Raw genomic sequence first — 26,087 nt, forward strand, 5'->3', positions numbered from 1 at the left:
AAAAAAAAAAACGAGAAAAAAGAGAAGCAAAATGATCAAGAGCAAAAACCCATTAAAAATTATCGTCATCGTCATCCCGTTGATTGTATCGGATTTAATAAACGGTGAGTTGTGCGAATCGAAGGATAAATTTCTTTTTGGTCCTTATCGATAAACCATAAAAGAAAAAAAGAAAAAGAAAAAGGGAAAGGAACGACGAATTTATGAGGGCCAAAATAAAGGTAAAAAAGAGAGAGAGAGAGAAAGAAAAGAAAAAAAAAGAATACCTCATGAATTCTCGGATATAACGCGTCGTCGAATATACGTATGTATGTATGTATGTCCGTTTTTCTTTTGGAATTTGAAATGGACGATTCAATTGCATTGCTGGACGAATAGCGAGCGTTCCGTATCGACGGCAGGACGCACAGAGCTCGTGGATATGGATCAAATGATGTCACGTATGCTTGCGAAATTGTTTCGCCTATTGTGCGCCCGTCCGTACCACTTATGGCGCGAAAATATGGCGTAGATAAAATCGGAATTCTTCTGTGATCTACTGAATTTATCCCGCGAGGAAATATAACCTGAATCGTTTTTTTTTTCTCTTCCTTTTTTTTCTTTTTCCTTCTTTTTTCTTTTCTCTCTCTTTTTTTTTTTTTTTTTTTTACCGAAAAAGAAGAAGAAAAAAAAAGGAGTCGACGCGATAATCGTTCCCAACTGACTCATCGGAATTGTTTTCAGCCCAAACAACATGTAACGGAGGCGTTGGCAGAGTTGTTTACGAAAGATTACCTGATCAACAACTTCAGGGATTCGACGACGACGTGGTATGATATTTTTGTCTTTCTTCTCTTTGTTCTTTTTTTGTTTATTTTTAACAAACAATTCTATTCATTGTCAATACGATAGATAGGTGAGTATCAAAATTGTACCTGTTTCTCCATTCGCAACAGGTCAGGGACTCTGCGCCACCCTTCAGAGTGTTGGAAAAATGTCAAGAGCTATGTCTGAGAGATAGAACAGCTACCAATAATTTGGTACGAGCATGTACTAGTTTCGACTTTCAACCTGGGAGTAGAATAGCGTCCTTCAGTGGAGCTGCCGAGTATGAAGAGAGTACCTGTTACCTGACAAGAGAACAAGCACAGCCTGAAGGCATTGGAAATCTAATGTTGGTTCCAAATAGTGTTCATTTTACGGAAGTTTGTCTCACGTGTGAGTATTTAGAGAGAAAAAACGAAATAAGAAAAAAAAGAAAAGAGAAGAAGAATTAATAGATAATTTTGATTTCATCAATGACGATCATCAGTGATTTAAATTCATAAGAAATTTGTTTCATATAATATTAGCGAACAGAATAGAAAGAGAATGTCCAAATCGTCGATACGTTTTCGAAAGACATCCAAGGAAAAAGCTGAAGCTACCTTTGACCGATTTAAAGGAAGTCAGTGCTGCCAATAGAACCGAATGCGAAGATAGGTATCGTTAATAATCATTTCACTTTTCTATTCGACACAAAACATTTTCGCTATTTTTCTTTTCTTTTCTTTTCTTTTCTTTTCTTTTCTTTACTGACACTCATCCCGTCAGATGCTTGAACGAGTTCAGTTTCGTCTGTCGATCAGCGACATACGATACTGCGTTAAGAAGTTGTTCGCTGAGTCGTTTCACTAGAAGAACTCATCCTGAATTATTAGAGGACGATCCAAATTCTGATTACTTGGAGAACACTTGTCTGAACGGTACGAATATAAAAAAAAAAAAATAAATAAATAAATAAATAAAAATAAAAATCATTTATATATTTGAAAAATTTGGTCCCACTTATTTATTTATTTATTCTCTTTTTTTTTTTATGAAATCAATATAGCCGAACGTCGTTGCGACGGTCTAGCAGTGTTCGTCAAAGAAGAGAACAAACGTCTTCGTGGTCCATTCGAAGTCGATATTTATACGAATCTTACCCTCGACGAGTGTCAGGCACTTTGTCTACGTGCCGAAAAATATTTCTGTCGTAGCGTTGAATTTGACGAACAAACCCGTCAATGCGTTATCTCCGAGGAGGATTCAGTTTCCCAGAAAGATGATATCGGAATCAGTAGTAGTCCCAGTCATCATTTTTACGACTTGGTTTGCTTGGATAATCGTAAGTAATAGATAGATAAATTTATTATAGTTTCGTTTAAGATTATTACAAAGTGTAATCGTTTGATCTAAAATTAAAAAGAAAAAACCAAAAGAATCATATTGTCGTTTGAAAAAAGAAATATATACAATATACATATATATGAAGTAAAATTAATTAAGGTTCAGATTTCATTGGATGAAAGTATCATAAGATATTCTTATCACTTATCATACCAATGCCTACTTACGAAACGTAGATCCGTCCATAGCACGTGGCTCCGAATATCCGGATAGCAGTTCAACATCACATCTATTCTCCGATGGAAGACGACCGGACACAGCTTTTCAACGTTATCGAAATTCTCGGTTAAGTGGAGAATTTCATTCGGAAATAACTGGACGTAGTTTAAGCGAGTGTCTCGATGAATGTCTAAGACAAACCAGTTTTCAATGTCGAAGTGCCGTATATTCCGAACATTATCATACTTGTAGATTGAGCCGATTCAATCAACGTGACGGACATAGGATCATTTATGATGCGGATTACGATTATTACGAAAATCTTATGCGTACGTTTAATCGTTCATTAAACTTTTGATATAAACGTTTATTTTTATTATAAAAGAAAATATATATATATATAAATAAATTATATATTTTCTGTTTGTTTGTTTCATATTTAAACAGATCAATACTTGGATAGTGATCGAGATAATCCCGGATATAGGCCAGATCCTTTAGGACAAGATACGAATTTTGGTCGACCTTCGTTGGGTAGACCAGGTCAGAAATATCAGCCCCTATAATGATTTTATTTCTAACAAAAATAATTACATTGTTCGATAATTATATTTATGATTTGTAGGATATCCAGACGATTACGACAAAGGTTATTCGGGCACGGTAAAACCAGATCGTTTTCCCGATCGTCATCCAGATCGTTATCCAGATCGTTTTCCAGATCGTTATCCAGATCGTTATCCAGACAATTATCCTGATCGTTATCCAGAAAGATATCCAGAACGTTATCCAGATCGATATCCAGATCGTTATCCTGATCGTTATCCAGATCGTTATCCAGATCGTTATCCAGATCGTTATCCAGAGCGTTATCCAACACAAACTGATAGATATCCAGACACGAAATATCCAGTAGGTACACCAGGAATAAACGATCAATATCCAGGATCTGGTGATCGTTACCCAATGAACGATCGCTATCCAATAGATCGTTATCCTACTAACGATCGATATCCTATTAACGATCGTTATCCAACAGGAGATCGTTATCCTACTAATGATCGATATCCTATTAACGATCGTTATCCAACAGGAGATCGTTATCCAACAGGAGATCGTTATCCTACCGGTGATCGTTATCCTACCAGTGATCGTTATCCCATTAACGATAGATATCCAGATCGATATCCAATGAGAGGAGATCGTCGACCAATAGGAAGCGACAGATATCCTGTTCCAGAACCTATTATACCAGAAAGATATCCAATTGGTGGTGGAAGATATCCTACTGCGCCAACAGGCAGATATCCAATTTCTCCAGGACGTTATCCAACGGATGGTGAACGTTACCCAACGGCAATAGATCGTTATCCTGTTCCTGAAGATCCACTGGATAGATATCCTTCTAATGTGGGTAGACCTACCGGAGACAGATATCCTGTAGGTGATAGATATCCTGATAAGGATTACCCTAGTAGGTCAGTTAATAAATCATAAGATATTTTATTCATACACGATGTGTATATATATATATTTAATTATATATATATATATATTTATTTAAAATTGAAATTGTGTAATAATATATATTATTAAAAATATATAAAACATAAATATATCTTTCTATATATAAATTTTATATAATAATATTAGTGTAGTACATACCTATATCTTTTTATTTTATTTATATTATTATAAAATTACAATTTTAAAAATATATGTGCATGTATACATACACATATATTCTTTTTTTATATATAAATATCTTTCAATATCAGATATCCAGGAAACGGACATGGTGTTTATGCGCACGGATTTATTGACGACGTACGAGGTCCTCAAAATCATCCAGTCGAACGTCCGCATTATGGACCGACACGTCCAGGTGGATACAATGGATACGGTAGCGATTCTGGTGGTATAATCGGTGGTGGTTACATAGGAGAAGGTGGTGTTTACAATTCCAGACCTTTCGGTACAAGTGGTGGCCCTATAATAGGTCGGCCACCTTTAATCTCGAGATGCGACGAACAGGATAATTTCCGACAAGTTGGACCGCACACAAGAGTACGAAAACCTTTCGTTAGAAGATACACAACAGCTTCATCTTTAGCACAATGTGAGAGAGAATGTGCGGATGCTAGGGATTTCGTATGCAGATCCTTCAATTATCGTCCTTACGCTGCACCTTACGGAGCTGAAAGAGACAATTGTGAACTCAGCGATCGTGATTCCAGAGACATGGACATGGGAAATCCAATTTATTATGATACCGGATCTGATTATGATTTTTATGAAAGAAATAATGGAAGACAAGGTGCTGATGGGGAATGTCTCGATGGTAAAACTTATTAATAAACAACAACAATAATAATAATGATAATTATAATAATAATAATAATAATAATAATTACTCGATTAAAGTCGATAAAGGATAAATAAATAAATAAATAAATAAATAAATAAATAGAGAATTATGAAAATCATCGATACGAAGAAGTACAGCGTCATGGATCTCCCATTCAAACATATATATATATATATTTTTTTTTAATTTTCTAATATAAGTCGAGAACAATACAGAACAATCGCGATGAGAAAATATTTTAACTAAAAAAAAAAAAAAAAGAAAATTGATAACTAAATGGAACCTCACGAACAATCCTGAAATAATTCATACATTGTGTAATATGTGTTTAAACAAATTCTATCCGAATAATAAAATTTTGTTTTTTTTCTTTTTTTTACTCTTAACAATCGACATTAATTGTCTTATATAAGTTCATTATAAGTACGAGATGTTATCTTATTACTTTTCGTCTATTTTTTTTTTTTTTTTTTTTTTTTTTTTTCTTTACTATTGATTATTTCTTTCAGTGAGTCAAGTTTGTAGCGAGGACGGAATGGAATTTACTTTAAGGACACCGGAAGGATTCATCGGTAGGATTTACACTTACGGCTATTACGATCGATGTTTCTTCCGTGGTAACGGTGGTACAGTGAACGTACTACGAATCAGTGGGCCTCAAGGTTATCCTGAATGTGGGACACAACGTGTAAGAACAATCACAATCTCTATTTTTTTTTTTTTTTTTTTTAATTTTCCTAAATCTAATCCGATATGTCACGATTCATTGAAAATAATTTTCAATTAATTCTTTTTTATGTATATGTATATATATATCTACACATGCAGTACGGAGACACAATGACGAATATCGTAGTGGTCCAGTTCTCGGATTACGTTCAAACAGGACGAGATAAACGTTTCAATCTTACCTGTCTATTTCGAGGCCCTGGTGAAGCTGTCGTCACGTCCGGCTACATCGGTGCCGGGTATGCCAGGTCATATCGATCGAAAGATCGTCTATTGCACCGGAAATAGCAAATGGATTATCTAATTCGTGCGATGGATTAATGCAATGCACATTGTCTTAGATTAGTATTATATAAGAGGGTTATCATCGCGGTTTAAACACGTTCCTGGAATTTTACAGATCCATTATCTGAGTTACATACCTTTGATATAATAGTTTTTCTTAAGAAAAAACAAGAGAGAGAGAGAGAGAGAGAGAGAGAGAAATCTCAAGTATAATCTAATATCTTTTGAAAGATCATTTAATGGAATCTTGATAATCAACGTATATACGTATAAACATAATAATCTTTTCTATACTATATTCAAATAATAAGTTTAATTTAGCTAATGGAAAGCTTTTATGCATTCGTTTCTATAGATCAGGTTCTCCAATACCAATCGAATATCTTCCAGCGGAAAATACTTTGAGTTCTCGAGTACGTCTGTTGATTTTGTATCAAGGTAGACCTACAACTACCATAGCCGTTGGTGATCCTCTTACTTTCAGATTGGAAGCACAAGAAGGGTGAGAAACAATGAATAAATTTGTCTTTTCTGATCGAATCGTTTAACTTGAATCAATTTGATCGATTTAACTTGTAGATACAATTACGTAACAGACATATTTGCTACCAATGTCATAGCCAGGGATCCTTACTCGGGAAGAAGTGTACAACTTATAGATAGATACGGGTGAGTAAGATATATACGCATACATATATATATATATATATATATAAATAAATAAAAATTACAATCTAATATCTATCATCCGTTCTATTTCAGTTGTCCAGTGGACAATTACGTTTTTCCTGGATTGGATCGTCTTCGTGACGGTGACAGTTTGGAAGCACGCTTCAATGCCTTTAAAATACCAGAATCGAATTTCTTGGTATTCGAGGCAACCGTAAGAACCTGCAGGGATGGTTGTCAACCGGCTTATTGTTCAGGCGGTAGTGGAAGAAGCGAGCCATCTTTTGGAAGACGTCGAAGAGATATAAGTAATGATACGATATTGATGGAAGAAGAACTAGCCGAGACCAGTACGATTATTGAGAAGGATACTAATGTCACGATTATGTCAAATTCAACGTATGTTATGGGTACTCGATCGAATGATGAAGAAGATGACGAGGAGACCGAGGAAGAACATGTCAGAGAGATGATCGAGGTAGATAAATATTTAATATACTGGATGAGAGATCAGATAATTGTGATGAAGATGAAACATTCCTTAACAAATTTTGATGTACATGATTATTTGCTGTTATTCTTCGGTTATTTTTCTTTATACTTTTTTTAGGTATTAGATTCAAGAATGGACATCGAAGAAGAGGAGACTACGGTAGAGAAACAAAGTGCAATTCTTGAGACAGTTTGTATAGCTCCAAACGAATATTATGGTCTAGTTACAGCAGTTGGCGTTTTGGTAGTATTATTGGCTTCAGTAGTATTACTTTCTATGTTAGTTTACAGGTAAGTAGTAATAAGTTTTTATAATATCGTTTACTAAACTATCCAATTATCTATTTTTATCGTGATGATAATAATTACGATAGGAAACATGCGTATTCCGTGATTATGAAAAATCGAAAAGTTGATAAGGCTAGTAATCGTAGTAATCATTCTGATGATGCAACCTACAGTAGCCGAGTGAATAACTTTTCGTTTATGAGAAGTGGACTGCAAAAACCGTTTCAATCCACGTATGGAATTCAAATTTTTTTAATTATAAAATATATATATATATAATTTATATATTATTTATACATATATGATATAATTTTTTTAATCGTAAAAAAGAAAAGAGAAAAAGAATCATCATTCTTAAGAAATTAATTTCATTCATTCATTGATTCATTGATTCATATGATTTCTGTTATTCGTAGATCTATATCAAGATCGATGAGCAATATCATTGGACAACGTATGAATTCGTCATCGACAGCATTAGAAGGTGCCGTTGGTTTATCAACTGCTAGAAGATCAGGATTTGATCCCAGCGAACCAATTTATACAGATCCTTCGCTTTTCGAAGTGACTCGTTGTTCACAGAGTATGTCGAAACAAGCACTGAACGATAATTTTCATCTTATGTAAAGAAACGAGAGAAATCTATGGATTCTCTGGAAAAGAAAAAAAAAAGAAAAAGAAAAAGAAAAGAAACACAAGAAAACACGAAAGAAAACATATCTTCCATTCATACATTTTCATGAATTTTAATAATACTTTTAATAACGTAAGAACAAACGATGCATTTAAACAATGATCAAACTCGCAGTATGACTAGGTACGTATAAAAAAAAAAAAAAAAAAAAAAAAAGAAAGAAAGAAAAGAAAGAAAAAATAGAGCAAATATTTTTTTAACGAAATTACTTACTAAAAATTAACCTACTAATTAAGATTAAAACTGTTTTAATACCGAATAATCACTGCCGAACGTTCATTATACAGAATCGCTGAAAACAAAATTCATGAAAAATATGATTAGTATTTGATTAATATTTGATGGATCTCCCTCGTTAATCAAAAAAGAAATCCGTTTCTCTTTTACGCATACAAATTTTCGATATAAAAATTCAATCTATAAAAATCGATAAATCGTATATGTATTAAACATCTAACGTATCGTTCTAATACCATTCTAATTTTCAAATACCCTCTTTTCATTTCTATCATAATTATATTATTACATCATACGTCGCTTTTTCAATACCTATGAATACTCTTACGATTGTTACAAAACTGCAAATATGAAAAGGAAACATTAGTTGTCCTTTTTTTTTTTTTCTTTTTTTTTTTTTTATCACGAAAGAAACATAAGCATTATATTTATTACGATTATACCGCAATAGCATTTATAAATATTTTAAATAAATTGATATTATATATTACGTTATAATCAACTGATGGCTATTATATACTAAAAAAAAAAAAAAAAAGGAATGAAAGAAAAAAAAAAAAAAAGAAGAGAAAAGACAGACAGAAAGAAAGAAAGAAAAAAAGAAAGAAAGAACGATGTTGAATTGATATCTTTTCAATCTTCCTTTATCCTCTCAAGCTTGTAAGTAAAGAAAAGCATTCTAAGCCTAGCTTCTTCTTTACGATAATGAGCCTCCTCCAGTTTGATTCTAGCTTCTTCCTTTAACATCGCTGCTACGTCGACCTTAATCTGAGCCTCTGAGAGTGCAAGAAGTTGCAATTCATCTTCCTTTTGCAAAGATCTTTTCGTCTTACGATGATGATGAGGATCATTTATCCGTGAAGGAGAAGAAACAACAAAGCTTTGAGTCGTGTTGGATCTATAAGCTAATTGACTAGGTTCCATCGATTCTTCTTCGTCCGTTGATCTATGATCCATGATCGATAGATCGTTCGTTCCTCGACAATCAGTTGACATTGTTCCTTGCGATGAAATTATACAACCTGTTTGTTTACAACCAATTGCATCTTGTAACCCAGAAATATGTTTTGATGTATTACCTGATATAAATATAATTAAATTTGAAATTTCAAATAATGGTGGGAAACAATGAATAGCAATATATATATATATATGTATACATATAATGTATGTATCTATGTATGTATGTATGTATGTATGTATATATGTATATACCATTAGACTCATTGGATGTATTATCAGCTTCCTTTTTTAAATTCATATTCACAGGTTTCGAAGCGCATACACTTTGCAAAGTAAAAGGTTCGGAATCTTTTGGTTCAAAGACTACGTTAGGCGGTAAGCAACCATTTCCGCTAGTCGGTGGTACTTCCGGTCTCTGTTTCTCATAAACATTTCCATTTTCCCAAGAGGAGATCGACGATTGTGTAAAATCCTTTGATAATTGACAAAAACTTTTCGAATTGTTTCTAAATAGATATTAATTGAAAAATTGTAGGTTAGATTATTCCAGAGAACAAAGATATTTTTTTTTCTTTTTCTTTTTCTTTTTTTTTTTTTTTTTTGGTTCTTTTTTTTTTCTTTTCCTTTTCCCTTTGCCTACAGTTAATAAATTTGACAAATGTATTGAACATTAATTACCGCGTTTTTTTCTCCTCGCGATTTCTTTTACAAGCTTTCATATTTTCCCAACAACGTCTTAGCTGTACAGCCGAACGTGCACTTTGTGGACCGACCATCGAATTATATTCTTCAGCTAATTGTGTCCAAGCTGATTTTCTTTTACACATTGATATTGGATCAGATTTTCTATCCTCGATATCCTCGTATTTGTTTATCAAAGTTATTAAAATTTCTCGTTCCTCGAAGCTATACGTCTTTCTCGTGCCTTTCAACGATACGGAAGCCATTTTGTCGTAAGAAAAATTATCGAATCGATCTCAATATATTTCATTGTTTAACACTTGTATAGGGTGAATACTGTAAATTATAACGTAATTAATATAAACAAGTAATACGACATATTATAAGAGAAAAACGTGATCGTCGATTTACGAAAAACATTCGTATCGATACCGCAGCGCGCTCTATGAGAAAAATATTGTAATCGCGCGAAATATAAAAACGTTTAAATTTAATCGAGATTTTAATAATACACGTTATTAATGGAATTATTATGTTGATTATCTTTGAAGAAACCTTCTGTATAATTCTCAGTCGAGATTGTGTTGTTTAGCAAATAGAAATTCGATGATTGTAAACAACATGAATGGTGGTCTCGTCCTTGTCTTATCTCTTCTCGGTCGGTACACAATCAGTCTATTATTGTATTTCGAAGTGCGAACATAACTGTTCCTGCTTCGGAAATTATTCGTATCGTTTAATCAGTTGTTACATTTTCTAATTAAGAGAGGTAAGATCAACTTGTAATATTTCTTATATTAATATTAATTATACGTTTATAACCAATCGTCTAATTGATTTTTCTATTATCAATGTTGTTTCCAATTTTACGTATACATTAATTCAACGATTAACTTTATCTTCTTCTATATATTTCATTTTTAACATTTATTTCATTCTCTGATTCTAATTTCTATTTTCTTTTTTTTTTCTTTTTTTTCTTTTTTGTCTTTTTTTTTTTTTTTATTGCACTACGATACTTTTTCTTTTTTTGACATTACGCATAATACATTGATGATAACAATTGGATCGTTTATATGTTATTTTTCAATTGATAAATACAAATTTTGTTCAATCGAAAAATTGATGGTATTAGAGAAATAAGTCTGAAAATATATTAAGTATAGGTGCTTTTATTTTAGTATTGTACAATAATTCGATTTGCATTCGACTTTTAATGATAATACTTAATATATTCTAAGAACTTAAAATTCATAACCTTTATATATACATATACATACATACATCATACATACATACATACATACATACATATGCGTATATATATATACACATACATATAATACATACATATATATATACATATATACACATGTACACACACAGGCGAATACATACATATGTATATACAAAAATGTTTCTCTTTTTTGGTTATATACATGTATACGTATATAACTTTAATATATGTTGTCTCATGTGTGTTTATATGCAATAAATTTCTATCATATATATATTTTATATATACATGTGTGTATATATATATATATATATATATATATATATACATACATACACATATATAATATATATAATAATAATTATCTTATTAAACTTATGATATAATAAATACATCACATTTAAGGAAAAGCAGACCTTATTACCACAAAATTGTAGGCCTTTGCAAAGATTTTTTTCTAATCGTATTTCTTATTTACATAGATCATTATTTTATTTATTTATTTATTGATTTATTTTAGAAACCATTATTTAGTCATTTGAGCATTTGTTAACGTTATGTCATGATAGTTGCAACGTTACATCATAATTGATATTTCTGAATTTAGACAATAGAAGTTTGCGTTGAAACAAGTGCATGCATAAAAAAGAAAAAAAAAAAAATCTATAATTAGACATTTAGATACATAAATTGCACATTGTGACAATACAAATATAGTAACTTCACATCTATAGGAAAAATAGTCACTTACATTGCTAGAAATAAAGCATAATGTGAAATGAAAAATTAGTTACATTTGTACTGTACACATATTTTTTATAGAATAATTCTCAAATTGTCAGATGTTAAACCTGATAATTAATAAAGTAAGTAATGTGATAGAACTGTCCAACGCATACTACAGTTTCTAATTAGTATATCATTAACAATTATTACTATAGAAAAACAGAAGTACCGTGAAAGCGTTAAGAGAACAGAGACTATATATTTAACTATACAATATACGAGCCAATGATCGTGAATAAAATGATCTAAATCAGATATTTATCGTTTTGAGATACTTTGACAATTAAGTTTGTATTATTTCAAAATAATTTATCTATAATGACAATTAGAAAAAGTAAATATATTTATTATTGAAAAATAATTCCTTAATGTAATTTTATCATTTTTAGAATAGCGTGCGATAAAATGTTTTGTAATATCTCGAATGAATTAGACCATTTTCATAATCAACGGCTCATACGTAAGTACAAAATCGTTGTGAGTATTCATACAAAATCGTTTACACAATGATATTTATAAATTCCTTCATATGAATATATTGAATCTTATTTTCATCTTAAAACAATGTCAATAGAAAATGAAAAAAAAGAAACTAAAAGTCCAGGAATTAACGAATAAACTAAAAGTAAAAAAGCGATCATGATTAAAAATTCGACGTGACAAAGAACATTGAAAAAACTGTTTCTCTTGCGATTGTACTTTTTCTTAATAATTTATATACATCGTTGTACGAGGTACATAACACATAAATCTTTAATTAGTCCAACAATGCTCTCTGTTTCTCTAACGTATTTTCATTAAAGATATTTCAAAAATATCTAAGTACGGGTACGATAGTAGAGACTATATATATATGTGTGTGTGTATATATATATATACACATGTATGTATATAATATATATATATATATATATATACACATACACACACATATTATTATTAATATACGCGATTTCAATTTACATTTCTTATTTTTTCTTTCTTTAATTTTTTTTTATTTTTTTTTCTTTTTTTTTTTTTATTGTGTTAAATCTCTTTTTCTTTTCTTTAAATCCTTTCTTATCATCTCTAAAAACGATCGTTATCTCATGAAATTAATTATATTATACATTTTTTTAAAAACGCATCTCTATACAGATATATATATATATATATGTATATATACACATACATACATACATACATACATACATACATACATACATACATACATATATATACGCGTATTTAAGTTATGTACAAACGTATATGTGCGCATTTATTATAGATATAGATATAGATATATATATATATATGTGTGTATATATATATATATATATATTCTATTGCTGCAATGAAAGCTATTATTATATACTACTTCGTATGTATAATCCATCGTCTTTGCGCCAGACGAAGAAGAAATCCTAAATTTACGTCGGTCTCATCGTTTTTCTATTACTCTAAAATGTCCCGTTTTTCAAACTGCGGGTAAATAACGCATGGTCTCGTTTTGTACTTTAATAAACATTAGATAATAGAATCATTGGTGTTTTACTTAAGGACTCTAAAGATATTCGTCCTCAGGCTTGAACGCTTTGAGACAGAAAGCATTTGAATACCAAGAACGACACTGGTCCAGAACTTCTTTTGCTTGTTTAAAACTCGTCAAATACTGTACGAGGATATAAATTTTATATATTATTAATAATAACTTTATGTATGATCTATAGCTTTTCTCTTAATGGGAGAAAAAGAATAACAGAAATAAAAATGAAATAAACAAAAAAAAAAAAAAAAGAAAAAGAAAAAAAAATAAGATAAAATAGCCCAATGGTAAGAAACGAATGTGAATAATAATCGATGGCTCTCTCTCTCTCTCTCTCTCTCTCTCTCTCTCTCTCTCTCTCTCTCTCTCTCTCTTCTCCCTCCCCTCTCTGTGTGTATGTGTATGTGTATGTCTACATACTTAATATGATGTGTATGAATGAAGAAATTTTAATTATCTGAAATAATGTTAGGCATTAATCATCATTATCACACAGCCTTATTAACATTCGATGAATATTATTTACAAGACTGTATATCAACTGTATACTCGTTGATGCCTGCTTAAAGGTGACTTTGAAAACAATGCAAAGGTATGCAAATACGTATATGTATATATTACTAATGAAAATAAATGAAGAGCTACCAATGGGTTGGTTGTTTGGTTGGTTGATTGGTTGGTTGGTTGGTTGGTTGGGTTGGTTAATTGGTTGGTTGGTTGTTTGCATCCATTCCTGTAGGCTCGTTAGCGTGAGGTGGACGGCATTGGATTAAAGTGACTGGAGATATTACTGCGGTATGTTGGAGCCATATACCTTCATTATAATATAACAAATCATTAGACTTCTAATTACATTAAATAAATTTCACTCTTCATAGAAAACATACACACACACACACACACACACAAAAGAACAAGCACACGCATACATACATATATGTATATATTTACCTATTTCGACTTTTTACACTTCGAACGCATTGACCTTTCCTTTGTAATTTTCCACGTTGTTTACAATACTGACGTACTAATCGTTAGGAAGATATACCACCATTACTACTATTTGTAATTTCTGCTTGACTCATTGAGTCCGTGGAAATGCCTCCTTTACTTTCTATACTATGACTAAAATAATTCACATACATATACATATATACATTTACTACGATACATATATATATATATATATATATATATATATATATATTCATCTGTTTTAAATCTGAAAATTAAAAGAAGGAAGAAAGAAAAGGAAAAAAGAAGGATAAACTCTCCTTACTCTCTGCGCATAAAAGAAGTGCCACGTGAATCGTCTGTGTCGTCTGAGAAAGTACGTATATTCATACGATCATTTCCGTAATTAGTAGATTTAGATTTGGTGGATGTATTATCTGAACTGTGTCCATCGCTTACGACACGTTTAATTTTTTGAGACGATGCTTCGTTGCTATTCGCAATTTCATTTTCTTCGACCGGAGGACACGATTTTACCATTGCTTCTAAACAATTAACAAACAGCTCCGTACTCTCTGCCGTACAGTTGCACTAAAAATGATTAGATATTATATTAGTCATTTCTAATGACATATGTATACATCTATATATATATTATATACATTTATTTACGTTCGAATATGGCCCAGCAAATCTCCATAAGCCACCAAAACCATAACTTTGTAAATAGTGAAGCTGTTGTTGACTTGTATCTTCGCAAGCAATCATGTTTTGTATGATTGCTTGTACAGCGTTTAAAATGGCTTGATCATGACAGGAAGACAATACAGTGTTAATTTTTGCATCGAGTAGATTGTGTCTATAAACAATATAATGAACATTGTTTAGTAATAGTTTAAACGTGATAAGTTGTGATTTGTATTATTCTAATGAGTGACATCTTACATCACAGGAAAAACTTTTGGAAAGACCACCGATGCCTCTGCTAAGTACTCATAGAGAATGCGCGTTTCATTTTCATCCGTTGAGTATTTAACCAAAGTTGCCAAAACAGTGAGAACCAGGATTTGCGTAGGGAAATCCGTTAATACTTCAGGATCAAGTAACACGTTATTTTCATTACTCACGCTCACTCTAGCACTACGATTCTTTAAAAAAGATAACATTGTTAAGATATTTTGTTTAATATATATCCTATTAATTATTATATTTTGATAAATATCATTGTTCTGTGTTCATAAAAGAAAAAATGTAATGTTATCAGATGATAATAATAATAATAATAATAATAATAAGTACCTTTGGCTCTGAATCATCGGTTGGCTTGGTTTCCTTTGCGGTGGGTACAGAGAAGGATCGCTGCGTTTTAAATAAAATTCGGCCAGTCTTGTTAGTGAGACGTGCATCGTTGATTTTGACGTATCGTTCGATGAAGTGCGACACGCGTTAGTAATAAGTTGCATGGTGTATTATGCAATCCGGATATAGGCAGGCACGGGTACACACAATGAGAGAATAAACAAAGATAAATCAAGGAACACCAAACACATTGTGGGTGGTACATCGGAACAATCGCGATCGTTGTTGGACCATAGACAATTTCTGGCATTTATGTAAAAATTGTGAAAAAAAAAAAAGTAATAATAAATAAATAAAGAAATAAAGAAATAAATAAAGAAAGAAAGAAAGAAAGAGAGAAATAAATAAAGAAATAAATAAGTGAACAAATAATTACATAAAATATTGGTGTAACATCGATGCCGCCTAATCTGTCATATTTTTAATTAAACACATGCAATCTGCAGTCACATAACAACGCAACTTATTATTACATACGATGACTCTAATTTGTTATATTTGCCAGAGAAATACTATAGAGGGAATTAGACGATTATGTATATCGTTTACAACAAGAGGGAAGTAAATCCGATCTTGGTACATTAAACAATTACATAATATATAGCATTTTGAATGATGACAAAATAGTTTATATTTGTATGACATAAAGTGATAAATAGAAGCATAGAATAAATAGAAGTTATATATATACCTGATGAGCGGAGTATTGTTTCTGTTGCTTCGCTTGAGTTAGCGCAGATTGGTCTAGAAGATCCCAGGACTTTTGTCTTCGATTAGTTGGATTGCTAGTATTTCCAGGTGCATCCTACGAATAGTAAAATGTTAGAATACAGTTAGATATAATAGAAAAGTTTATTACATATATATATATATATATATATATATATATATATATATTTCTTACCGTAACATGAGATACCAAAGCATCAAGAAAATCTGTACTACCAGATTCTGTATTATTCTTATTAAGAGAATGTCTGATATGACATCGGCTTCTGACTTCTTCTGACACAGATACTAAAGCTATAAAAAAAAAAAATGATTATATGGAGAATAGCTAACTGACAGTTTCATTTATTTTTTTTTCTCTATAAATATTTTAGGAAACATACCAGCTAAATAAGCCACACTCTCTGGTGACACTTCAAACTTATCTCTTCTATAAGGTTTAGCTACAATAGCTAATAGCATAGTTAATACTCTAGCTGTCCTTGTTACGGTTGTTGGAGTGGGATGTCTATATCCTTTCAAAAGATGTCCAACTAATGCAAAATGAAAGTTAGATTTAAATGATAATCCTACTGCATTGTCCAATTGTTTGAAATGTCCTTCCAGTGGTTCACGCATCGACATCATTACTCGCTCTAAAGTCTTCAAAAAATTAATTTACAAAATGTTAAAAGAAAAAAGAAACTAATAAACATACATTGATAAATGAATGAATAATATTTCAAACCTTGTCATCAAAAGTACCCTGAGAATCAAGAGTGTGTAAATTTTGTTCGAGAAGAGCCAAACCAGATGCATATAGAGATGCTTCATCCAATTGAAGGACAGATGTGGCCACCCAAAATAAATACCTGTGTATTGGCGATTCCTAAAAAAAAAAAAAAAAAAAGCATGAAAAAGAAATTATTTAAATCATTATAAAAAATATATATAGATATAAATTATAAATAAATGAAAAGAATAATAAAAAAATAATAATATATAGACGTAATACTTACAGGCCTAAGAAGTGGTTGTAAGCGCGTAAGACACATCACGATTGCTTCCAAAAGTGTAATGTCATTGAAACTTTCCAAAGCTTTCACTAATATCCTTAACAATTGTTTCATATCCTGATCGTTAATACTTTTACTTATACAACCAAAAACGATTAAAGCACGCGGTTGTAGAGCAGGATTAAAACAAAATGCAAAACTCTTAGCCAAAGATGTCCACGTTTTGAGCCAATCACAATTGAGAATATCTCTCATACAAGCTTCCATTATTTCAAGAAGAGCATCAGTAATTACTTCCAAATTCGTTAAAGACAATCTTTCTCTGTCCTGTGTTCCACAAACGTTTCGTTCGTTTCCATAACGTTTCTCGTTCGAGTAACGATGAGTAGTTCTAAATGCTGTTACAGCCGCAGACTTTACTTTGCTAATACCAAATAGAAGATAAAATTTAGGTAAAGAAAATTCATCTAGGCTCATCCTTAATATTCTGTGTGTATCTTCAGAAAATTGTGGCGAGCTGCAGGTACATAGAGAATGTATACTATTGATAACTAAACCATGAGTAGAGGCTCGCATACTCAGACTTCCAGAACATACTAAAAAAGTAACTGTGTGAAAGAGATATGGTAAATTTTTTCCCACGTCTAAACAATTATTAAATGATAGCATCAATAAATAACGCGCTAAAATAGCTATGCTGTGCCACATCTTGTGTTGCTCGAGAGAAGGTGTTGGCGAAGTGCAAGTTTTATCAACCACTCTGCATAATCTTCCAATTACTTTCTTGGCTACCAATTGAACATTTCCAGAAGCAAGAGCCACAGCTGTATCCGCTATTATTTCAACTCTCGGCGAGCCCAATTCGTTTCCAACGCTACGTTGAATAAAATTATCAAGAACGGTATCTATTAATTCGGGTAATCTTCCAATGGTGCTCCAGATTTTAGCTTGGATACTTGGATACATTTCGACCTCTTTGATCGTTAACGTAATAAGTTTTTCTATTATTTGCGATACTTGCTTCTGACGTTTGCCACCTTCGTCGTTTGGCTTATAAAACTTGACCAAATTCTTCAACCACGGCGTCATGTATTCCAAACACAAATGTTTTAATTCGATGGTAGACACTCGAAATCCTTGAATACATTCCTCGAGAAATTCAAGAGTTAAATGTGGATCGTTTGCGGCTAATGTCTCGCTGAGATGTTTAATAAAAATTGTATTGTTCGATGGTATACATAAACCAGAGGTTTCCAATAGTTGACCTTCAATTTTTAAATCAAACGTTGCCGTTAATGCGCACAATTGATTGTACGCGGCCGTTCGTAAGTTTGGATCAGAACTGCCAAGATTTAATAGAGCCATATTTAATAAGGTACCAGGCACGTCTTTAGGTCGAATCTTAGGATGAACTGACATAGAATCTGGCTGTGATAATTCCCACCTATTCCTTATGTGAATTATAGCTTGCACAATGCTATCACAGTCATTGTGAATAAAGGATAATGGACCAGCTTCATTGGATATAGTAAGGGTAAACTGATTGTCATCTACCAATGAAACTTCTTCTATTTCTGAGGCGTAATAAACGTCATTTAAGAGAACGGAATGTGATAATACTTTACATTTCTCGGCAGAGGTAATTTGTATAGCAGTTGGTCCAACCTTTATGGAAACTTTAGTATCTTTATGGGATAATTTCAAAGCACTGGTAAAAACCTTCAAGTCTTCGTCAAGAGACAAAGTTGCTCCGGGTAATTTCTGATGCTCCATGTCGATAACGTCATTTAAACGACCAGGCCCATCGATGAAAACTACTTTACGATTTCCCTTCAAAGGTGCCAGGATTCTATCATGAAATTTTGTATATTCTCGTACCCAACTATTACAATTATAAATGTACGCAGCGTGAATGTTTTCATAGGCGACTGCAGGCAACACGTAAAACCACTTTTGTAAGAATTCCGTTCTAAATCGATTATCGGAACAAGTATGAGTGAAATCAACAACCAATTCGAATGGCGAATGGCAAAATGGCTTTAAAGTAAGGATGACGTGGTATATTAACAAATCGCTATTAGTTTCTCCGATTCTATAAAAAAGAAAAAAAAGGATGATAGTGTTGTAACATCAAATGTCAAGGATAAATCAATATAACAAAAAGTACGTACTTATAACGTCTTGCGATATAATAAAATACTGGATAGCCTTGTTTGCTTGTTCCTGCTTGATAAAATATGTTCAAGCTTTTGATACTTTTAAACTCATCCAATTCGTGCATGTTATGTTTCACCATGATTTCTTCAAAATTAGTCGACGACATATCAATGCTTGACCATCGAGCGTAAGATGAAAATAATAAACTGTTGAGAAAGTAGGATTAAAAAGATCTGAATTATAAACGCATATGGAAATAATCGATGAATATATTATTCGTATTTCTAACTCACTGAGAATCGACTGGTTTATGTTCTGGAGGACCAAGATATGCCAATAATGTAGCCATTTTGTCAAAAGGTCTTCTACCTACAGCTTTGTGGTCCCTACTACTACTTAGATAGTCACCAATTCGTTCTTGATGATTCCACAAAAGTCTATGCAAAGCTAAAACATTTGCATCGGATACAAAGGACATAGGATGGCTGGTTTGATCAACCGTTTCGCAATCCGATGCTATCTGTATGAAAAATCTTCTGCCTATTTCAAAGTGTGCTCGAAGAAAATCATTGAAAGGTAACATATGTTGTTCTTTACTGAATTCAACGTGATTTGCTATATTTTGTAATATCTTTGACATCAGCATGAGACCACGTTTGACTTGTATCGGTACTGGTTTATTTACTATTCCCATTTCTTGAGGCGACACTATAGCTGGATTAATGAAACGTAAGAATATCACCGTTCCAACAGCACCGATGTTATTTTGTGGACACTGAGGAAATCTTTTACTGAGTACTTGATATAGACAGTGACACATCGAGCGCAATTGTGGAGGAAATCTAAAAAAAAAAAAAAAAGAAGAAAAAAAAAAAGAAAAAGATAGAAATAAAAATAAAAGATAAAGAATAAACAAAATAGAAACTAAAAGAGTAATACCGAAAGAGCTAACTAAAATATAGAGCAATACGATATATTAAATTATACTTGAGCAAAAGGCAATATCTTACCTATCAGCAGAGGATACTATGGCATCAAATACTTTTTGAGTCAGTGCAATCAAATTACGTCCATTTTGTTCTATATCTTCATTCGCGTCTATTCTTGCGCTATCAACTTCAAATCCTGTTGTACAGTCGTCAAGCAAAGGCCTAATCAATGGTTCTAATAAACTTTGCAAATAACTAGCGCCATAAATCTTGAAACAAAATGCCATAATTTTACTCCCAAGACTGTTGCCACGAAAAAGTGTTTGCATACAATCAGATACTTCAACTTCTCGATAAAACATATTCCATAACAACGGTGATAGCAAGTGTTTTGCATCAAATAAGGTTACGAAAACGCGTGCCAATTCGTCCATCTGATTTGTTGTTACTACATTAGCTAATGCCATAGCGATAGGTAATTCTCCTTTATCACTGATCATTGTAACTAATTGAACTAATTGCTCAAATCTATCAGCCAATACTGTTTCGGCAAGTGTATCAAATTCGGTTCCTTGTTGTAGAATTTTTGTCAACACTTCCATAAAAGCTGCTCGTGTTTGAAGATCCGGATTGTAGCCTAAACCTAAGGATTGCAATTGAAATTTAAAAAGAGGAAAAAAAGAAGGAAAGATATTGTATGTGCTAAATATATCTATAAGAATTATATTTACTTATAGAATGCATCAAGCCACTATCAATATTTGCACTGAGAAGATTGCTCATTGCTTGTATTGTAGCATTACGTAACGTAGACAATTTGCCGATTATTTGTGGTTGTCGTGACACTACATCTTTCTCATCGGCTGCCCCATCGTTACATCCATTTAACAAATTCATGAAAAGTGTAAAATACTTAAGAAATAATTGTGACTTTGCTTCCATGGGATCACCACGATCGGATTCTTCAGGTTGAAGAGGAAGTCCACGTAACAATGCTCCTACTGCTTCCATACACGCTTGATCCAATTCCCTGAATTATTAAATTAAATTCAACAAATGTGATCTCTATAAGACGTTTTAATCAACTAGTTTATTTTGAATTAATTTCACCATATTATATTATACTTGTGTTATATTTTGCCATACCTTGTAATAATCGTAACATCAGCACCACTGGGCGGAGCTATTTGATGCGTAGCACCCATTATCCAATCGGTCAGGTATTCCACTAATTTATTTCGAAATTTCATCTCTTGTCGAAATGCTAAATCGTCGCGCCTTTTCATCATCGCTTCGACGAGCTGACACAATCTGGTCTTAATATGAATGGAATGTACCGACATATCCAAATGTCTAACGTATCTAACAATCGCTAATGTCATTCCTTCTATACTAGTCATTCCAAGATATTCCGATGGTTGATCAGTTTTAGAATCCAATACATTCTTCATTATAAAGATCGTATGGTCAATAAATTGTGTATTAACATCTAATACAATGACTCGCCCTTGATCAAAGAATTTTTCTACTATACTTTTTATTTGGTCAAATAGTATCGGATATAAAGCAGGGCTCATTTCGTGACCGACTAATTCCTGAACATGCTTTTGTATTTGTGCTCCAAACTTTTCATTATTATATGTTAATAATCTCAGAAGATTGAATACGAATTGTGTAACTAGACAATATTGTACATCCTGACTGACGCTCGATAAACAAGGTATCGTTTCTAACTGCTTTGCCGAGCCCTTTTTAGGTTCAGGATTTGGTGGTAATCCAGAAAGCAATCTATTGGAACAACGTTTTTGTAAACACACTCCACCTAATGCACAAAGAAACCCTGTCATATTTGCCCATTCGTTAATTTGTTCATCTAATTCATGTTCCGAATTTTGATGAGAAGATCTTCTCATCAAGCTCTTTCCAGTACTACGATGAAACGATTCAACTTGACCATCTTCCGTCTTTGTTTTGGGATAATTAGATAATTGTCGTAACATTGCCTCCCAGTTTTTATACGTTTCTTCCCATGCCTAAATACGAATAATATTATTAATCAAATCATTCCGCTTCAACGTTTCGTCTAATAAAAATAAATCAAAATACACACAGGTTGAACACCATTTACACAATGTTCAATTTTTCTCAACAAGGCCATAATCCTCTTCTGTAAAGCAGCTCGTCCTAAAAATTAATTCTAAACAGTCTCTTATTTCGTTAAATAGTAAATGTAAAATCTAACAGAAGAATGACAAGAAAAAATGCAAAAAAAAAAAAAAAAAAAAGAGAAAAGAAAACAATCTTATTCCTTTAAGATGGTTTAGACAATTATTCGTTCATATGCAAACTTACCATGATTATGTTCATGATTATTTATTCTACTATCCCCGCTGGCTGTTACAAACATAAGTTCTTTAATATTTCATTAACTTTCTTTTTCTGGTATTTGTATCTAATCCTTCTTGTTCAACGACTAATTGTGCACAATGTTGGAATTACATTGAGTGTGAAACTCACCAGTGGTTAATATAGTAGAAGCTTGAGCTAATTCAATATATAAATGATAATTGGGAAGTAGGCACGTCACAGTTACTTCATCGCTACCACAGCGAATCTCAGCTTCTTCGCACAATAATGCAAAACATGACATAGATACCAAGACAGCTTCCATATCAATGCTCCATAAATACATAAAGAGGACAACCTATATGTAGGAAAAAAGTTTAAAAAAAAAAAAAAAATTAATACTTCGTTAATACGCAATTTTTTCAACTCGATAAAGAGAACGTGTACTTGTTCAAATATATAAAACAAACCTCAAGTTTAATGTGCGCTTGCTTACACGTAGCAATTTGACTACCCACGTTAGCATAATCTTTATTTTGCGAGAGAAACCCATTTCGACAAATTAAAATCTCTCTAAGCCATTTCAATATACCGGTATAGTTGAAAATTTGATGTTGAATAAGTTTTTCAGAAATTGAAGAAAGTACTTGAGAACTAATGTCCCAAAAAGTCTCCATTGGAGCTTCCGGATTCCATGCTTTGATTTTGTCAGGATGATGTAATACTAACAATGCTTCCATTGCTTCATTAGCTATATCTAGCATCGTTGTTTGATGAACCAAAGTGACAAGACCATTGATCAATTCTAACGTTGAACTTTGCATTTCATGTCCAGCTTTACCTTGATTCTAAAAAAAAAAAAAAAAAAAACATTGAATAAACGTGTTATAAAAGGATATACGAATTGTTTTACGTATGTGTTATATACTACATTTTATGATACGTACATTCAACATCAACATGGGATCTGCGTGAATAAGTCGTACCATACATAAGAGCAAATTTTTGTAACTAAAAACCTCTTCCCCTCTATCCTTGCATTTACTTTGTTCTTTTCCCTTGAGAGTTAAGCTTTGTATCATTCGCAACGGCGTGTGCGAATAACTCTGCGTTACCTTGTTCAACGTATCGGTAAACATATTTCTAAGTTCCGTACTTCGTGAATATACCAAATCTATTTGAGGCCACCATGGGAGTCTTGATTCTGTCACGATTCTGAAATATAATTTCAAATAAAAATAAATATTTGTATGAACGGTACAATTATGCGATTTAACAAAATTATCTGAATACATTCAAGTCTTACTTGTATAACGAACTGACCAAGACGAATTGGTATGTCAATGGAAATTCAAATGTAAGTACTTTATTATTATTTGGTTTTATACGGAAGCAGCTTACAAAACAATCTATCATTAAATCAACATCTTGAGCAATGTAATTTTGTCCACGAGAGAATTGCTTGCAGGGATTAAACAACAGTAACGTTAGATCATTCATTACTTGTTGTACTAATTTAAAAATGACGTTATTGGAATCCAAATTATTTGTATACGTGGATGCCTTACAAAGCTTAACGCACGTTACAGCGGCAGCTTCTACCAAATGTCTACTGGAACTGCCATGAGTTGCCAAACCTTGTTTAATGCTAGTTATAAATTGTCTCTTTTTTTCATGTTTCTGTGAAATAGATATACCAGCATCCGCATTGACAATTTCTTCCAATACTTTAGGCGATAATACTAGCAACATAATTTGCAGCGGCCAAAGAGCAGCATTTCTTCCTTTCTTATTATCGACGTATACATCAAGAATATCAAAAAGTTCTTCGCATGCTTTAGCCAAATCCTCGTTAGGTCTCCTTTGAATATCAGCAAATTCATGCGGATAAGTATCCATCCAATTCCAAATTGCTTTTTCCAATGAATTCATAAGAACCAGATGAGCAGATTTCTTGAGTTGTTTAAATTTTTGTATAGTTTCTATAAAAGGCAGAATTACTATAGAATTAATATTTACATTTCAAAGTATGTGTACGAGAAGTACACATGTCTAAAGAAAGACAGAAAGTAAAAGTATCATACCATTCAAAAGTTTTGTTAATCTATACACGTCAATGTTGATATGCTGAATTAATTCGATGTCGCTATAATCCGGATTTTCATCACCGCAATTAGATAACTCTTGCAGTCTGGCAGATATTCTATTAAAAACTGCGCTGAAAAAGTTTAGGCTCAAGGCAAATAGTACTTTGCTAGCCAAGTTTTTAAGATGCGCGTGTTGAGGGATATCATTTGGTATGTCTAAGAAGCAATAACGTTTTATATAAAAAATGAAGTCATATAAAAAATTGATATAAAGTTAAAAGAACGATAATGCAAATGACAAATAGAATCGTAATCACCTATAAACTGGCATATCTCTCTAAGCAATAACTTTACATTCATAGCCTCGTCGTATTTCGTGGTGTCTCTCGGTTGATTAACGAGACATTTTTCTAACGTATCCAAAACGATGATAATAGATTCATAACATTGACGATCTTGATCGGTACGTGGATTTCCGATAGAAGGTGCCATTTCGTTGACGCGTTGTAACATCTTTGTGAGGCCAGATATTACAAGAGAGAAACGATATCGAGATATTTGTATCAAACATTTTTTGTTTCTTTCTTCGTTTAAGCGAGAGTGAGTGGTTTGAGGACCGGTACGGCACGGCAGCTGTGTACATACACGCATACGTATAAGGATCAAACAAATATAAAAGAGTATTATATACAATGAAAACTTAAAAAAGAGATCGTCCAAACGGACTACTATACAATTACTACTACTATTACTACTACTATTATTTTACAATGAAAACATCGAAACGAAGCATTCCATAAAGATGTCCTTCACTTTGTCGACGAAACGAATTTCGATAATAACTTCAATATCAATATCAAATCAGTTTTCGTCCTTTTCAGAATAAAAGACATAGTAGAAAAAGTATCAATCTCGTGCGAACGTGTTCGGATATGTTCGTTCGTGCTCATGACCGAGATTAGACGAGTAAAATAATAACGATTGGATCGAAGGGTTTGAAAATGGTCTAACCATATGTCTTTGAACGAAGAAGCATAGCAAATGACAGAGAGACAGACAGAGAAACAGAGAAAGAGATGAACAATAAGATATCGACATTTCCAAGTTTCATTCGTATGTAGAATATCGAAAGCGAAGATTCGGCATCTCTTTTTAGTTGATGATGTGATATGAATCGTGCGCCGAGCGAATACAATTTTCATTCATGCATCGGCAGCACGAAGGGGAC

General features: G+C 32.3%; 3 protein-coding genes across 14 annotated transcripts in view; 1 reads left to right on the forward strand and 2 right to left on the reverse strand.

Annotated features, from left to right (window-relative positions):
• LOC122633233 lies at positions 1 to 7,864 on the forward strand. Of its 4 annotated transcripts, none has more exons than XM_043820901.1 (18): positions 1 to 104; positions 724 to 809; positions 936 to 1,197; positions 1,332 to 1,461; positions 1,573 to 1,724; positions 1,853 to 2,128; positions 2,367 to 2,678; positions 2,797 to 2,892; positions 2,975 to 3,827; positions 4,128 to 4,690; positions 5,227 to 5,405; positions 5,546 to 5,694; positions 6,087 to 6,233; positions 6,311 to 6,400; positions 6,494 to 6,878; positions 7,011 to 7,183; positions 7,267 to 7,413; positions 7,597 to 7,864. In XM_043820901.1, the coding sequence occupies exons 1-18, from the start codon at positions 32 to 34 to the stop codon at positions 7,805 to 7,807; spliced, it is 4,284 nt and encodes a 1,427-aa protein (XP_043676836.1). In that variant the 5' UTR covers positions 1 to 31; the 3' UTR covers positions 7,808 to 7,864. The 4 variants fall into 4 exon arrangements, with proteins under 4 accessions (XP_043676836.1, XP_043676837.1, XP_043676839.1 ...); XM_043820902.1 differs by having other exon boundaries at positions 5,546 to 5,685; XM_043820904.1 differs by having other exon boundaries at positions 2,379 to 2,678.
• LOC122633231 (neurofibromin) overlaps positions 4,686 to 26,087 on the reverse strand; it is a 25,612-nt gene continuing 4,210 nt past the window's right edge. The window contains exons 2-25 of one of the 8 annotated variants that reach the window (XM_043820893.1): positions 25,177 to 25,492; positions 24,857 to 25,075; positions 24,079 to 24,754; positions 23,720 to 23,987; positions 23,243 to 23,620; positions 22,944 to 23,130; positions 22,779 to 22,820; positions 22,537 to 22,610; positions 21,573 to 22,459; positions 21,158 to 21,456; positions 20,508 to 21,069; positions 19,791 to 20,339; positions 19,512 to 19,703; positions 17,344 to 19,432; positions 17,073 to 17,213; positions 16,729 to 16,987; positions 16,521 to 16,639; positions 16,308 to 16,421; positions 15,557 to 15,616; positions 15,203 to 15,405; positions 14,930 to 15,116; positions 14,583 to 14,848; positions 14,255 to 14,428; positions 13,677 to 14,117 (exon numbers count right to left, since the gene is read on the reverse strand). In XM_043820893.1, the coding sequence (XP_043676828.1) occupies positions 14,338 to 14,428; positions 14,583 to 14,848; positions 14,930 to 15,116; positions 15,203 to 15,405; positions 15,557 to 15,616; positions 16,308 to 16,421; positions 16,521 to 16,639; positions 16,729 to 16,987; positions 17,073 to 17,213; positions 17,344 to 19,432; positions 19,512 to 19,703; positions 19,791 to 20,339; positions 20,508 to 21,069; positions 21,158 to 21,456; positions 21,573 to 22,459; positions 22,537 to 22,610; positions 22,779 to 22,820; positions 22,944 to 23,130; positions 23,243 to 23,620; positions 23,720 to 23,987; positions 24,079 to 24,754; positions 24,857 to 25,075; positions 25,177 to 25,492 (8,178 nt within the window). In that variant the 3' untranslated portion in view covers positions 13,677 to 14,117; positions 14,255 to 14,337. Of the gene's footprint in view, positions 4,761 to 13,676; positions 14,118 to 14,254; positions 14,429 to 14,582; positions 14,849 to 14,919; positions 15,117 to 15,202; positions 15,406 to 15,526; positions 15,860 to 16,307; positions 16,422 to 16,520; positions 16,640 to 16,728; positions 16,988 to 17,072; positions 17,214 to 17,343; positions 19,433 to 19,511; positions 19,704 to 19,790; positions 20,340 to 20,507; positions 21,070 to 21,157; positions 21,457 to 21,572; positions 22,460 to 22,536; positions 22,611 to 22,778; positions 22,821 to 22,943; positions 23,131 to 23,242; positions 23,621 to 23,719; positions 23,988 to 24,078; positions 24,755 to 24,856; positions 25,076 to 25,176; positions 25,493 to 26,087 lie in introns of those variants that run through there. The other 7 variants (XM_043820892.1, XM_043820896.1, XM_043820894.1 and 4 more) reach the window with 7 other exon arrangements.
• Positions 8,516 to 10,743, reverse strand: LOC122633242 (myb/SANT-like DNA-binding domain-containing protein 3). Of its 2 annotated transcripts, none has more exons than XM_043820923.1 (3): positions 9,753 to 10,743; positions 9,327 to 9,580; positions 8,516 to 9,133 (listed from the first exon to the last, which is right to left on the reverse strand). In XM_043820923.1, exons 1-3 carry the CDS (start codon positions 10,019 to 10,021, stop codon positions 8,745 to 8,747), a joined length of 912 nt encoding a protein of 303 aa, XP_043676858.1. In that variant the 5' UTR covers positions 10,022 to 10,743; the 3' UTR covers positions 8,516 to 8,744. The 2 variants fall into 2 exon arrangements, with proteins under 2 accessions (XP_043676858.1, XP_043676857.1); XM_043820922.1 differs by having other exon boundaries at positions 8,516 to 9,190.

The sequence above is a fragment of the Vespula pensylvanica genome, chromosome 12 (assembly GCF_014466175.1).
Source record: "Vespula pensylvanica isolate Volc-1 chromosome 12, ASM1446617v1, whole genome shotgun sequence".
NCBI lineage: Eukaryota > Metazoa > Arthropoda > Insecta > Hymenoptera > Vespidae > Vespula > Vespula pensylvanica.

Bases quoted from the DNA above. Each gene is read 5' to 3' on its own strand.
- LOC122633233 (XM_043820901.1), top strand. From the start codon at position 32: ATGATCAAGAGCAAAAACCCATTAAAAATTATCGTCATCGTCATCCCG. The intron at 810-935 runs GTATGATATTTT...CATTCGCAACAG, and splicing joins AGGGATTCGACGACGACGTG to GTCAGGGACTCTGCGCCACC. The intron at 1,462-1,572 runs GTATCGTTAATA...TCATCCCGTCAG, and splicing joins AGAACCGAATGCGAAGATAG to ATGCTTGAACGAGTTCAGTT.
- LOC122633242 (XM_043820922.1), bottom strand. From the start codon at position 10,021: ATGGCTTCCGTATCGTTGAAAGGCACGAGAAAGACGTATAGCTTCGAG. The intron at 9,581-9,752 runs GTAATTAATGTT...ATATCTATTTAG, and splicing joins CGCGAGGAGAAAAAAACGCG to AAACAATTCGAAAAGTTTTT. The intron at 9,191-9,326 runs GTATATACATAT...TATTTATATCAG, and splicing joins TACATCCAATGAGTCTAATG to GTAATACATCAAAACATATT.